Consider the following 15,565-nt stretch of genomic DNA (forward strand, 5'->3'; position numbering starts at 1 on the left):
TACTCCAGACCAGAGCTTTTAAGGCTGTCTGTCTTTTCAGGGATTGGGGGTGAGAAAGGGATGTGAACTCATTTAGTTCTTAGTTCTTTTTACTTCTCCCTCTCTCCTTTGCCAGAGATTCCAGCCAGTTAGATGACTTGGAACTGGCAAGGGCTAAAGGAGATTGGCTAATCCTGCCATTCATCCACTCATTCATTCATTAAACAGCGCTTTACAGATAAGGTTCCCATCCTCACCCAGTCAAATGGAGCCACATCAAACAGAAGCAATCTTTGATCCCCCTTACTCCCCTGCAGTGGCCTCTGGATCAATTTTTGGATCTGGTTTAGCATAGGGTTTTTGTATAGAACCTAGAACCCATGTAAGTGTTATGTAACCAATGGATAAAGACGATTATAAGTGTCCTTCCCTATGAGTGACCCATGAAAATGTTTCCAGCCCACAGATTACACTAGTCCTTTCTCCTAGTTAAGTATCCAAGCACTGAAATTAACTCATTCACCATTCTTCTTTACTTTGTTGGCCCAGTTTATTTCTTTTCCAATTTTGAATAAGAGATTATCCTCAAAGCTGGCCTAACTTTTCTTGTTGGTGTCAGTATTCTGTGTTCAATGCTAGTTGATATTTACACGTTCAGGTAACACATATTTATTGAGTAGCTACAATTTGCCAGACACCGTCCCAGGCACTCAGGCTGCTGCTTCACATAATGATCCCCTCACGGAGCCGAGAAGTGAGTGGGATCAGACAGCCCTTGCCTTGCTCTTCTTTCCAAGACACAAAATAACCCTAATTATGCACTGCTGTGCAGAGAACCAAAGTGAAGAATGTGGTTCTAATAAAATGGAAAAGTGGGATTGTTTGCATTTGTTGAGTAGAGGTGATCAAGTTTTGAGGTTCTTTGTTTATCAATTCTACTATCTGTCTACAGCTGACATCTTGGAGCTTGAGCAATATGGATTACAGTTAAATAGTTAATGTTTTATAGAGTTCTGAACCATCAGGTACTGTAAGGAACGTACCTGATTTAAAGCTGGTCGTAAGAACCAGATGGTCGAAAGCCCTAGGACACATGGCCACTCCGGAAGAGCAGAAATTGCCTTCCCTCCTGAACTCTTAAATTGGAGAACCAAAAGAGATACAAATGAGTTTTGCAGCCCTGGGCCTCTGCGATTAAGGATGAATTATTTCACAGTCTGTTCATGCCAACCTGGGGTAAAGGCCTTGAGGCTTCTTGCGCCGATGAAGGATGACTCTGATGTGGTTCATCAGCAACAGACTGAGCAAACGGACAGGGTAGTGATTTGTGGCCAACAGAATTTTGCTTGCTTCAAAAAATTATCTGTTGTCAGACTCAGCAGGGATCCAGAGACTGGAGAGTCTTCCCTGGGCTGTGGATTGGACATACCATTCTACCTTCTGGCACTGAGGGGTCTTTTAGCACCTAATTGGGAAAAGCTCCATCTCCAACACAGCACCAAACTATCAACAAGGCTCTGCATGTGGAATTTCCCTTCATTTCTAAACTTGCTGGACTCTGTCCATTCCATAACAAAGGAGCCTTTTATTATGCCATAACTCCTATAAACTTCTGCTTATCCAGCCTCCCAGATGCTCTCCTTTAACAAGAAAAATAAAAATGAACCCACTAGCAAAGTCTCAAATAGAATAAACTAATGACAAGTCTTATGTTTTAATAAGCTCAACGTTTGTCTTAATGAAATTAGTGGATGGCCATTTTTTCTGCTACAAATGGAACTGTCATTGCTTTATTTGGCTTTGATAGAGGATTTGTTTGGAATGCATTGTTCATTTTTTATATCAAATAGACTTTCTTTTCTTTTTTTTTTTTTTCAGTTTTGAGGGCCCAGGATGATCAGGGAAAGGAAAAGCATTAACCAAAGGGTTCTGAATGGTACTGCATTCTCTTTATATGTCTATGTTTTTCATGTGACAAAGGAAATGAAAGATACACAGTAACTCCCAGTTGTCAGGCTGCTGAGGTATGCTGACTCAGTCCGTGTAATGACACAAGTTCTAGAATTAGTGGAAAGAATAAGGCAGATCGATATTTGAGTCCTGACTCCAAACTTTCACTCCGTCACTTAATATCTTGGTCAAATTATTTAACCTCTCTGAGTCTCATTTAATGGAGATCATTACCTCCCTCCTAGGTTGTTGAGAGGGTTAAATGAGATTTAGCACAGGTCCTGGCATGTTGAATGTCCTCGGTAAACACCAGTTCCCCTCCCATCCCCCCTTTCCTTTCTCCCTGCAGCCACATTTATGAGATGATATCACAGTTCCCTCAGTGAGATGGCTACTAGGTCTCAGGGTTTCCAGATTTCTGCTGATTTAAGACTCCAACTGTGCTGATATTATTTATGCAAATGCCAGCTGGGAAGCGATGCCGTAACAAGGATGAGTCATTTCAGAGTGCTCCTTAACAGCCTGATATTGCCTCAGAAAGAGCTAGGCTTTCTTCACTGATGGTGGAGAATGGTGGGAGAGACTGCCTAGTGACTTGGGCACTCCTGATACAGGTGTTTGCAGAGAAGGTCCAGGACTCCCTTAAGTGACATTAAATAGGGGTTAGCAGCATGGACTTTGAAATCTAACAAAATAGGATTTGAACCCTGATTGCTACTCACTAGCCAAGTAGCCTCTAAAAGCGTTGTTTTCTTCGAGTTCTTGTTAGCATTAAATAAGGCAATGTGTATAAAGCACTCAGGACAGTCACCAGCACACAGTAAATGACCAAAAAAATCAGTTATAGTCTCTCTGTCTCTCTCCCTCCTTTCCTCCCTCCCTTCCCCCAACCCTGGCCGGAGTTCACCTCTCCACTATTTGCTGATTATTGAAGGCTGCCTTTTAGCAGTCAGCACATTAATGGAGATGTTGTGTCTTGTAGATTTACTGTGTTCTCACTTCTGCTGAAATGCCTACATCCCACCCATACACAGCCCACTTCACTTTAATGCATCCTTTGATCATTATTTTGTGAAGTCTGTCTTCACATACTTGAAAGAAACTATAATTATTGCTCAGTCATATGAAACCTCCCATCATAACTAAATAAACAGTTATTGATTGATCATGAAGATAATCAAGAGCTTAAACAATACAGTTTATTAAAAAGCTTTCTAATTTCATACTGTTATTTCTAAGTTCCTTATCCTACCAAAATAGTTTATCTCAGTGAACTTGGTTAAAAAAAGGTAAAAATGTCTCTATCAAAATGTAAATATTAACAATAGTGATCCTAGTATTCATCATGAAACATGAAGTTGCCTTATTGCCATGGCTTAGAGGTTAAGATAACAGCACCTCAGTAAATGAATTAACATTTACCAAATACCCCTTTATTGATAAATTTTAGCTTAATAATTTTAGTGGGAGAGCTTCATATTTCTTTTTTTCCTGGAAAAACCTCTTTAGATTCTTCATGCTCTTGGTGAGGTGAGTATGTCTCTGCGATGATACATATGTAATTAGCTCCTTTATATTACCGATATACCATGGAAACACTCAGATTTACACTATATACAAACGCAATATTAGTTTCCTGAGTTAGGTGGTACCTATTCTGATATAACTACTAAAAAGTTCATAAAATATGCATAAATCCTGTCTAATCACTCAAGTTAAATATACTCAAAGAATGTTCTACGTTATTAAAATTCACATACATTTTTCTTACAAGGGAGTTATTATTCTGCCTTGTAGCATGTGTTTTATTACAAACTTGGAGTTCATTGACGAATAGTGATGGAGTTACAAATAGAGACAACAGCTTAATTAGCTCAGCAGGTTTTTGGGAAGCCCTTCTCCCTCTGAGCAGAAGCTCAGAGTTTAGCTTATGGCCCTGAGCCAGCTTCCTGGCACCCCTGGGTCTCCCCATGGAGAAGAGGGGTCTCCTCGTGGAGGGTGATCTTTACCTGAGGCCCTCGCCCTCTGGGGAATGCTGTCTGCAGTACTCCAGAGTGTAGGTCTCTGTGGCCTCCGGGTTGGCAGGCCGCCATCGGATGGTGGCCGTGTTCCAACACACGGTACAGTCCTCAGCACGGATCACAGGGGTGGAGGGTGCTGCAGAGAGAGAACCACGTCAACTGTGGAACAATCGACGCCAGCTCTGCTTCCCTGGTACCCTGGGAAGAATGCCTGGGCATGATTTTATATAATTTTTGATTTAAAAATACATTCTGGGTTGAAAACCCAAAAGGTATAAAAATTTATATTGTAAAAAGTCTCACTCCCATCCTGCCTTCCAAATTGCCCAGTTTTCATCCATCCCCAGTCAGATAGCTTCTCATATTAGCTTCCTGTAAATCCTACCAGAGTTTCTTTATATGTATACATATAACAAAAACAAGCAAACAAAAATAAAGATTCTTGGGCCCCTCTCTTTACATAAAAGTTAGCCATGATCTTGCCTCCAGTAGGTGCTTAGTGAATATTCGCTTTAAAAGGCAAGAAGAAAGGATAAAAAGGCAGGAGTAAGTCATTGCTTCCCCTGAGGTAGTTGCAATGATCTAAAAGGCAATGCAAACTCAGCTTGTGCTACCCCTGCGTCAGCGCCCTGTGGAAAGATCCCATCACGGACGCACTCCCAGCTGACTACTGCTGCTGAAAACGCGGGGGCTCCCAGCACCCAGATGATGAAGACTGGGCTTCTGACCCCAGCAAATGTGAGTCTATGCACTAGCCTTTCTCACCTCATGTCTTTACTCTCCTTGTTTTTAAGTCAAAGAAATAATACCAAACTTCTTCTCTTGTTCTGCACACTCCATATTGTTTCTCACCTTGATGCCTCTGCTCATATGTCTTCTTCAAAAGGAATACACTCCTTTAACACATGACTTCCTACTGATCCTCTCAAGGATGTAGCTCAGGCATCAGTTCTAGGAAGCTGATCCTGGTCCTGCCCCTGCCCCAGACTGTTTCGGGTACCCTCTGGAGTGTTCTCATAATAACCTGTGCATAACTGGATCATGGCCCTTACCACAAATTGTGTATGATCTTTTGTTGTCTATCTTCCCTACTTGACTATGAGCATCTTGAGAATAGGAACCTAGTCTTATTCATCCTTGTATACACAGCACTGTACAACACCCAGCATGCAACAGGTGTTTAATAAATGCTTACTGGTTGACCTTGTAGTCTGTGAAGAATTGAGTATTGCCTTGTAACACCCCTGTGACATCTCCTTACCTGTTCTAAAAATTGCCCTTTCACTGGGCAGGCTACATCCGGTAAAGTTCACAGCCATTACCCACACTTGGTAGCACCGGTCGGGTTCCAGATCTTCAAAAACACAGTAGCTTTCTTTCACTGTCACTCTGTATTCTTCGACCAACTCTAGAATAAACACAATCACAAACTCTAGGGTGTCTTCCAAAGTTAAATGAAAGTTACAGTTATTGGAAAAATTGGTCTATGACTTTTTTCAGTGGAAAACCCAAACTGATAAACGTATAGATATCATTATGTGAGTGCTAGCACTTTAGAATACATAACAAAGCAATAACATCTGAAAAGAGATATTTGGAGTGACATGGTACTACTTGTGAACACTTATCAGAAAACAACAGCATATTAGTAAGATTCTGAGCTTCCTGCACCACAAGTAAAGTAACTTATTTCCATAGCAAATACTAAAATTGCACAGAGTTTATGTTAACTTAAATCTCAGTAATACATTCTCAAGAAAATTCTTAAGAAGCAATGCCAATATTTCAGGAAAGTATGTAATAAAATAAGGGCAACTCTATGTTTTCTAAGCTTATGGTGTTATAAAGCATCTTTACAGATTGGTAAACCATTTTAGTATTCAGTATGGTTTTCAGATTCGAAGTTTCAAGTCCTGGTTCCTTCTCATGAATTCCAGAATTCTTTCAACTAGAGCTTTCTTCAATTTATAGAAATACTTAAATAACTTCGATAGGTCATAAACTATTCTAAGAAGTAACTTTGTTCAGTCAAAACATTTCTTTAAAGTTCTTCAGTTATCTTACTTTCAGCATTTTAGTAGTAAATAGTACTCAATACCATTCTGATCACCTGCCCCTTTGGGCTAATCTGATTACTCTTACTGAAATTTTCCATCCTTTGAAAAGAATGATTTTGTTTTTTAAATTAACCTCTGGTCATTTCAGTTCTCCTCCCTCATTGGTCTTGAATGACACATCTTCAAAACCCTTCCAGTTAAGAAACCCAGATTGTTTCCTTTTAAAGAAAATTTAGGAGCTCTTCAACTCAGCAGCTTCCTTCAACTGCATCTCTCTTTCCCAGTGAGCTATACTTGCTGGACAGATAGTTTGGTTTAAATAACGTCATAAGGACTTATACACTGAAAAACGTTCCCCCATAGCCTAGAAACTGTGACTGCAGTTTTCACTGGAATCAGCCTTTGAGGCTACGTCCTGATACCCCGGTACTCCTTCTAACAACGCACGTAACATACGTGACTGGAGACCCATTACATGCAGCATGGTGGCACAGTATAGATCATCGGATTAGCTAACTGGCATCAGCAGAGGCGTTGGAGAATGAGACACAGGACAAGTAAGTGTTTGGGGGGTAGTGGGGAAGGTAAAGCACTTAAAAAAAGTATTCCAGGCAACAAATAGTTGTTAAGAGGCGTCTTGAGAGCCAGGAAGCTCCCTGATATAACTGGACATACAGGGAGATGCAGTGTGGCGTGAAGTGTTGTGACAGGTATATGGTAATAGGTCCCCAGTAAAACAGGATTTCCTATGGACAAACCTGGCTAACTTTACACTATGCCCATGGTTGCTTTTTTTACTTCTTAAAAATTCAAATAAGTATCACATGACATCTCGAAAGATTTAAATATCACTAACAGTGAAATACAGTATTTCTTATTACAAATTGGGCTCCTGTGGCATGTCAATCCTGCCGCGTGCTGAGCTAGTTTCCAAAATAGATGGTTCTGTCTTCAGCAAGCAACACAGAATGCCAGCACTCCCAACTCTGAAGCATCAGGGATCACGACCTCAGCGTGCCTGGCTCCTGGGTCCTATAAGAAGTCCTACTCAACAGAGAGATATTTACAGAGGCTCAACTCTAAGACGTGCCATCCAGTCACTCCACTCTGCACTTTCACCTCTATCTGCACATTAGTTTGGGACACCAGAAGACTACACCGTACCTAGGCCCACGCCTTGAGAAGTGTGAACTCTGAATTAACCTTTATAGCTTGTTTGTAGCTTTTATCAAAGGTGGATTGAGAAAATGCCAACAATGACACCCAATACTGCATTTGCACTAAAATTGTGGTAGAAGACACTGTCCTACATACAGCTCATTTCTTCTCTACAAAGAAGCACACACTACACTTGTCTTTTAGATTTCAGTACTAACTGAAACTTTGCTGTCCCTGAAACTCTGGTATGTTACCTCCTTCTGGAAAATGAGAATCACTTAATTGCTCCTGTTATCCTGAGAGCTCAAAGCTATTAAATTTGAATCTCAATTACAATATTCATGTCGACCACTATGATGACATTTATGCATTTTTGTGTTTTGTGATCCTGATATGCAAATTTTGCTTCTGTGTTATTTCATTATATGGCCGTTGGTTTGTTGTTGTTGTTTTTGTAAGTGGCCATAAGTGCTTTGTGGAAAAAGTTATAATAAGTGAACGTTTAAAGACTTCACATTAAGATGCAGGAATGTACACAGGCACCTGTGTTTGTGTTAGCAATCCTACCGTTTACTTCTTGGTCATCCTGCGGCTCCTCCATGCAGTAAACCTGGAATGAGTCAACAACGTCTTCCTTATTCATGCTCCAATAAACTGCAATCGTTGTGCTAGTGGCAGAATTTGGTTCCTGAGGTTCTAGTCTTGGAGGCTGTGGAACTGGAATATAAGACAGATTTACTATAACTAATGCTGTTTTTATTGATTGATCTTTTTATTTTTGCAAAAGTCACCTATGCTTATTGAAAAGAATTCAAACAACACAGAAATACATGGAGTAAAAGTGGGAAGGCTCCCTTGTTCCCAACGCCTCCAACCCAAAGGATATTCCTTGGAGGCAAGCACTATTGCAGTTAAGTGTATCCCTCCAAAATGTTCTCTGTACATTTGTGCATGTGCACAGATACACACAGACGTAAACAAAAATGAATCCCCAGGTAATATTCTTCTGTAGTCCTGTATTTAGAGCAACAAACGTATACAGGTTAGAGGATGCATCAAATGATTTGGTTTTTCTTCAAAACAAAAACTTGAGTATGCTTTTCTAGATAACCAGCACTATATCGTTCTACATATGATGCTGTCCCTGGTATCAGTTCCCCTACATTAAACTCAGTATATGCGGGGTTAAAACCAAAGCACTCATTCCCTGCTTACTCCCTGACTCCCTGGCTGCAGAATCCACTATCCACCACGGAGACAAAGAGCCAAGGTCGCCCACCTGCAAATTCCCTTATCATCCTCCTCCCCTGGAAGCAGCGTCCCAAGGCCAAAGTCAGGCTACTGGGAAAGCTCCAACGAGCAAGGCCACTGACTCCCGTCCCCCACCCCCACCCCCACACCAACAAGCAGCCACATTCCTCACAAATGTTTAAAACCCTGGCCTCCCTTTCGGGGAGACAAGACGAAACACAACAAATTTGAGGGCTCACTCTCATCTCCTAGCTGATACCACCCGAAATAAAAACCCTCTCCTTGCCATAAGCCTGGCGTTCCAGTTTTTATTTGGCCCCTCTTGTGTGGCAGGTAGGGAACCTATGTTTGTAGGCGCTAAAACATAGAGTCTATATTCACAAAAGAGACAATGGAAGCCCTTTTTAGCTATGGTTGTTATATCACCAAGGCTGAAAAAGACTTGCATGAATAAAATATCAAAATACACTTTCTGAAACTACTATCCTATTTTCTCTTTCCAACATGCCCATATCTATAAGTTTTTCAAAAATTAAACAAAATGTAGAAATTACATAGGGGAGAAAGTACCCTATTAACTGATTCAAATATAAGATTTAGATATCTAGTATAACTCTTTTTTTCTAAATTTTAAAGACAATATGCTCAAGTGTTTAACTAGAGATTTTAAAAGTTTGTAATTATGCATATTGAACGTTAATGGTATATACAACACCATAAATCAAACTCCTATGCAATTCTCCTCCAAAATTTTTGAAATACAAAAGCACTGAACGTGTTTTACAAATTAGAGGAAGAGGTTATTCCCACCATTGAAAAGATGTCATCCTTTTAAATTTATTTTTGTGGGGTTTTTTCCAATCAACAATTTCCTGAGAGATAAGCTTACTGAAACAATACGGGTCAAATTTGGTGAGACTACCTTATTAAAATTTAACAATGAAGGAAAAGAAAACAAAAGTTAGTCAGGAAGAAGGTAAAAAGGAGAAAAATATAAATGGGTCCAAAGAAGGGAACAAAAAGGGACATGCTGAAAAGATTCAATAAAGAGATAAAGAGGTGAGGATACACACAGGGATGAAAATGAGAAGCAGGATAAGGGAATGGTGAAGTTCACCGGCTTCAGAGCAGAGGGGCTGGCCGAGGGTCAAATGCCAGATCCCCCGCTTACTAGCTGCATTACCTGAGCCTCACTTTCCCCATTTTTAAAATGGGAAACAACAATTAATAACATTATTCCCTCCCAGGGCTGTTGTTAGAAGCAAGATAATCTATATTAAATGCTTAGTGAAGTGCCTGACACATAACCAGTGTTAACGTTCAGAAGGCAAAACAGCCTTAGCAGAAGCATGGAAAACAGAGGGGAGAAGGCAGGAAGCCCCTGAAGATGGGAGTCGAATTAAGGACCTACCACCTGGGGAATCACAGAGGGGCTACAGAGGAGAGCCGGCTGCATGGGAAGGCAGGAAGCCTGCGTGTCAGAGCACCTCCCCAAGGACTGACAAGGGTTCAGAGTCCCTTCTACTATCTTTGACGTTTCTGTTTGTCTTCCCAGCAGGAAACCAGTGTCACATTCTAGTGGAGTCCATCCAGACAAGTGCAGTTCAGTAAATTTTCATGTTGCCCACATTTATGGAAGAGCCAAATAGGATGCTTCAACTATTGTCAGTCGTCTTTGAAGCAGCGTTGGAGAATTCCTTGAGGTGTGAACAGTGAAAATACTCCCCAATTTTCTATGAAATATACATTTAGCTATATCTGCTTTTTAAAAGTGGTAACATCTTTTCAAAACTCTCTCTCTCAGATAGCTTACCAAACTTAAAAGTCGATAACTGACCCCTCAAAATCAACACATTCTAAGGAAGAAGCAATTGTAGGGAATTAAGCAAAGCATGTAGGCTAGGAATAATTTTGTACCTAATGTGCTCCTTCCCCAAAAAACATTAAAGTTAAAACATCTTTTTTCAAAAAGAGGAAACGTTTTTACTTTTTGAAGTATTCTGAAATTAAGAAGGAGTAAGAATATTCCATAGATGTAGTCTAATAATGATGGCTGGATTCACAATTCCTGTGTGAAGGGAGAACATCAGAGACCCAGATTTTATATGTTAGCAACTAGATTTCCACTCTGTAGTAATGAACTTGAATAGGAGCAATGCCAAAAAATACAAAATGAGATTTTAAGGCTTCCTTGCCAGAGGCTAAGGAATTGGGCAGATGAATCACCCCACGGATCCCCTCTGCCTGATGGAGTGTGCCCATAAAGAGCTGTCCCATGCAGGGAGCTGAGTGTTAGATCAACTTGGACTTCAGGACCTGGGTGGTCCAGATACAGATTCCCACTCAGCCTAGCTTTCAAAAAGCACCCAGAAGAGCAACATTATTCACAATAGCCAAAAGGTGGGAGCAACCCAAGTATACCTTGAAGGGCGAATGGATAAGCAAAATGCAGTACAGACATACAATGGAATGTTATTCAGCCTTAAAAAGGAAGGACGTTCTGACACATGCTACGATGTGGATGAGCCTTGAGGACATTATGCTAAGTGAGATACACCAGTCACAAAAAGACAAACAGTGCATGATTCCACTTATATGAGGTACATAGAGTAGTCAAATTCAGAGACAGAAAGTAGAATAGTGGTTGCCAGTGGCTGAGGGTAAGGGGAAACAGGGAAATGAAAAGAATTCTGGAGAGGCATAGTGGTGATGGTTGTACAACAACACGAACGTACTTAATACCACTGAACCGTGAACTTCAAAGTGGTCATGATGGAATCTTTATGTTATGTATATTTTACCACAACCAAAAAACAAAGTCCCCAGGAGCCAGTCAAGGAGACCTGGGATGTCGCTAATCTATGGTGATCCCTCCTTTCACAGCAATGCACTTGCCTCTTTGGTGTAGAGCAGGTTCAAGTGCAAAGACTCTGAAACCAAACTCCTCCACCACCTCCTCCTCCCAAATTCCTGTATCTATGGCAACGTGACAGACATTTTTCTGTTCCCTCTATTTCCTCACCTGTCAAGTGGGAATGACAATAAAACCAGCCTCCCAGGGTTGTTGCGAGATTAGATGATAGGATATGCTTAACAGTGCCAGGCATCGGAGAAATGGTGGGGGCTGCTCTGCTTCTCCATGGAAAAGTCACATACTTTCCTCATTATGTCTGTTTAGTTTAGGGAGTGATCAGATTAACTTTTCAGGTACCAGGTGAGGGCTTTAAATCTGAGAGGCGTCATTGGTCACAAAATGAACCGAAACTCTTTAACATCAAGTCAACACCCTGGGCTCTGATTCTGTGAAGCAGATGCACGACACACAGCATTTCTATCTCAGAGATCGGTCTCCATAAACAGCTTGGAACGACTGGGATGCCACATGCACTATTTCTCAGTGAATCATTAACACTTTGTGACAATTTAACACTGTGACCTCTAAAATATAGAAAATGTCCTCTCACTGCCCCTCAGATATTCAAAAGAATATCCTTCTAATGAACAACAGCACATAACCAATCCCTTAAAAGCAAAAGATCTACTCTGTTAATCAAATATCTTAGGTTGCAATCACTGCTCTGTTAAAATGCCTCTTTGAGACTTTACAGGAAAACATCCTTTTGTTTTGAGACATTTCCAGAGAAAATCCACTGGGATAAATGACTGAATTTTTCACATTATATAGGGTTGGTGGGGCTTTTTTGGTCTTTTTAAAGACATGGTGGGTAGCCTTTTACTAGTTACTAAACTAAAACTCTTCCTACAGAAATGAAAGTTAATTGTCAATTTAAAAACAGCAGTCATTTTTAAGACGGCTTTGAAAGAACACAGCATCTTTTAAGGAGGACATCTGAGTACATTTTACAATAAGTAAAACCTGGTAACTTCACTGAGACCCAGCAGCTTTGAGATATCTAAATGAGTTTCATTGTCTTGTTTGTTAAAATAGCACATTAAAAAATATTTTGAAGAGCCGGCAGGATGCTCTGACAGCTGAGTGGGAGGCTCCTGGCTACAGAGCATGCTGCTGAGCTGTTATTTCTCAAAGCTAATCTGTTTAGTTTGAAAAAAGGAAAAAGGACTCAGTTGAAGAGGGGGAAACCATTCTCAAGGAAAAATCTGCTCAACACACAGGAAAATATTTTATTTATTTTTTCCTCTATACCTGGCTGCTGGCATGAAGAAAACGACCTCTAGAAGAGAGGGAGTGAAATTCTATTTTAAAAGGAAAAAAAGAGGAGACCCTTTGGTTCCATTGCTACCTCCTCCCATCTCCTCACCATCCCAGCACCGTCACAGAGCTTGAAATGGAAACGCAGTTTGCACCTGAAACGGCACGCTAGCCTCATGCTCTACTTCAGAATGTAGCTTTAAACTTTTACAACTAAAATTTTTCTTTTTTTTTCTTTTTCCAGTTATATTTCCTTACATTCAAAAACTTTACAAAACAAACAAGGAAAAACTGTCAAGTCTCATCAAGGTGATTAATACATTAAAATTCCTACCGGCCACTTGTTTTAACATCTGGTCACTTCTTGCTGAGCTGTCATCATAATGTTCAAAAAGTGAGAACGCAGCAGGCATTTTCTCTAAAGAAGCGGTGCTCTCCATTGCAGAAAGCAACCTATTGGAGGAAAATATTCCTAAATGAGTCAAGAAATTATTAACATACAGAATCAAAACAAAAAACAATTGTTCAAAATGAAGTTGCTGGTGGTGTTTTTTGGGAGGTATTGTATCCAAAAGGGATTGAAACTGCTTCAAAGTCTAGAAATATATGTCTAAAATCTATTTATTCTTAGGATTCTTTGGTGCAACTGAAAACATTAGGAATTCCATTCCTATTTCCTCAAATCTGACTAGATCCCATCAAATTATATGTCTTAATTTTGCATCTATAAAGTTAATCTTAAAAATTCCTACATTTTAAAGATTATTCTTATTTATTTCCTATAGATATAAAAGTTTAGAGCCTGCCTAGAAATTCACACACTCTATGATGTCCTTGCTGCTCTCAACCCCCACTATTACATTTCTAATCATTGTCTTTCAAATAATATGTTCACCTGCTATGTACCAGGCACTCTTGAGGGTACTGGGGGTACAACAGGGAAGGAGGATAAAGCCTATCCATTCTTAAGAGACTATACCAGCCACAGGTTCTAAATTAATAGCTTTTATATACTCAAGACCCTCTGAGGAGGCATGCCAACAAATACTAACTCTTAGCATTTGTATCCAGGTGAAATCTGGGTTTAAAAAAAAAAGTTTGATTCAGAAGAGGGCAAAGGGGAAGGAGAGATTGCAAAAGCATGTATCTTTAGCATGAGGGGCCTGAAATTTGGTTAGGAGCTCCCCTCTGTGCACCTCACTCACAAGGGCTGGAATTATCTTCCAGCAATTAAGCCAGCTTTTTATCCCCTCTTTTTTTTGGTGAGGAAGATTGGCCCTGAACCAACATGTGTCGCCAGTCTTCTTCTTTTTGCTTGAGGAAGATTGTTGCTGAGCTAACATCAGTGCCAATCTTCCTCTATTTTATGTGGGATGACGCCACAGCATGGCTTGACGAGCAGTGCTAGGTCCACACCCAGGATGCAAACCAGCAAACCCCCAGCCCCCGAAGCAGAGCACACAAACTTAGCCACAACACCACGGGGCCAGCCCCTAAGCCAGCTTTGAAGAACTCCATCGGCTTCATTATCATGGACTTTTGGGTTTGAGCAGAAGAGATGCACATCCAAGCCTTTGTGCTTGCTGTTGGAACTTTCTTCTAGATACTTGCATGGCTCCTTCCTCACTTAAATTAGACCTCTGTCCAAACATCCACTCCTTCGAGAGGCCAGGCCCAAGTGCTCTACTCCCACAGCATCGCCCGCCATCTCTACCCTCACTCTGCTGCGTTTAACTTCCTCAAACATATCCCGACCTATTTGTTTTGTCCTTCTACTTCACCAGAATATAATCTACATGCAGGAAAGGACTTTGTTTTGTTCACTACTGGGCTGTAATGTGTTCCTTGGCACAAAGGAGGCATTTAATAAATATATTTTGAACGAATAGAGGACAAAGTTTCGTTTGGGTGAGATTATCAGGATCTGAGGTCTAGTAAATTTTTTTATCAGTGTAAAGGAAAAGGGTTATAAAATACAACTGAAACATTTAAAGAGTGCCCACTATGCTGACTATTGTTAGAAATAATAAAATTCACTATCATCTGATTTAGGGGGGGATGGTTCCAATAGCGGCTTCAAAGAGGAGGTGACATTTGGGCTGAATCTTAAAGGAGCAGGAGTTTCCCAGACAGAGCAAGGGAGTAAGGGTGCTGTAGACAGAAGGACAGCATGAGCAAAGGCATGGAAGTTGGGGAAGATAATGGCACATTCAAGGGCCAGAGGGCCCTGTGGGCTACCTGGAGAACCAGGAAACAGAGACACGGATGAAACAGAAAGGGTGTTTATGCCTTGACTGTGACGAGCCTTTCACATCTACCAAGAGTTTCCATTTTATCTTTTAAGGCAGGGAGAGCCACAGAAGTGTTTACACAAGGGAAGCTTAGAAGAATACCCTGGCAGGAGTCTGAGGAAGGACCAGGGCAAGTAGATAGAGGTGGTAAGGTCAGTTGGGGGACCTCACAACACTCTGGGTGAGGGAAGACAACCTGAACTTAAATTACAGCTTTGGGGCTGCAATGACAGACTCGGGATGAACGAACAATGGTGCCCAGTACTCACGCTAAGCCCTCTCCATACACGTTGCTGACTAAACGGAGGACATTTCGTCGCACAAAAGCTCTGGTCGTAGACACCACAAGTAAAAGGTTTTTTTCCCTCATGCACTGACCTGTCCGATTTTAATGTCAGTATGTGAAAGGGCAAGCGGACATCTTTTCATGAGCAAGTCCTACAATGGTGGTGACTCTCTTTTTCATTATTATAACACAAAAGAGCCAAACAGAGGAAAAAATGCATCTTCTTAACAGAGCAGCAATTTCTAAGCAAACGTGTTTTTCAAAATATGCAAATTTTGAGTCTAAATATGCTTGACAGCATTCCTTAATTGAAGCATTTTCAGTGTCGAGAAAAATCATTTAATATACAAGCATTGCCTTTAGAGATATAATATGAAGGGAGGGCAAAGCAGAAGCAGGGT

The 15,565-nt window shown here is 40.7% G+C and overlaps 1 protein-coding gene across 3 annotated transcripts in view; it reads right to left on the minus strand.

The window, feature by feature from the left end:
* CMYA5 (cardiomyopathy associated 5) overlaps nucleotides 1-15,565 on the minus strand; it is an 83,889-nt gene that overhangs the window by 16,800 nt on the left and 51,524 nt on the right. For 2 of the 3 annotated variants that reach the window (XM_046666390.1, XM_046666391.1), the window contains 4 exons: nucleotides 12,922-13,040; nucleotides 7,733-7,882; nucleotides 5,212-5,358; nucleotides 3,939-4,086 (listed from right to left, as the gene is read on the minus strand). In XM_046666390.1, the coding sequence (XP_046522346.1) occupies nucleotides 3,939-4,086; nucleotides 5,212-5,358; nucleotides 7,733-7,882; nucleotides 12,922-13,040 (564 nt within the window). Of the gene's footprint in view, nucleotides 1-3,938; nucleotides 4,087-5,211; nucleotides 5,359-7,732; nucleotides 7,883-12,921; nucleotides 13,041-15,565 lie in introns of those variants that run through there. The other variant, XR_006889362.1, reaches the window with a different exon arrangement.

Source organism: Equus quagga, chromosome 7, assembly GCF_021613505.1.
Source record: "Equus quagga isolate Etosha38 chromosome 7, UCLA_HA_Equagga_1.0, whole genome shotgun sequence".
In the NCBI taxonomy this organism is placed as follows: Eukaryota; Metazoa; Chordata; class Mammalia; order Perissodactyla; family Equidae; genus Equus; species Equus quagga.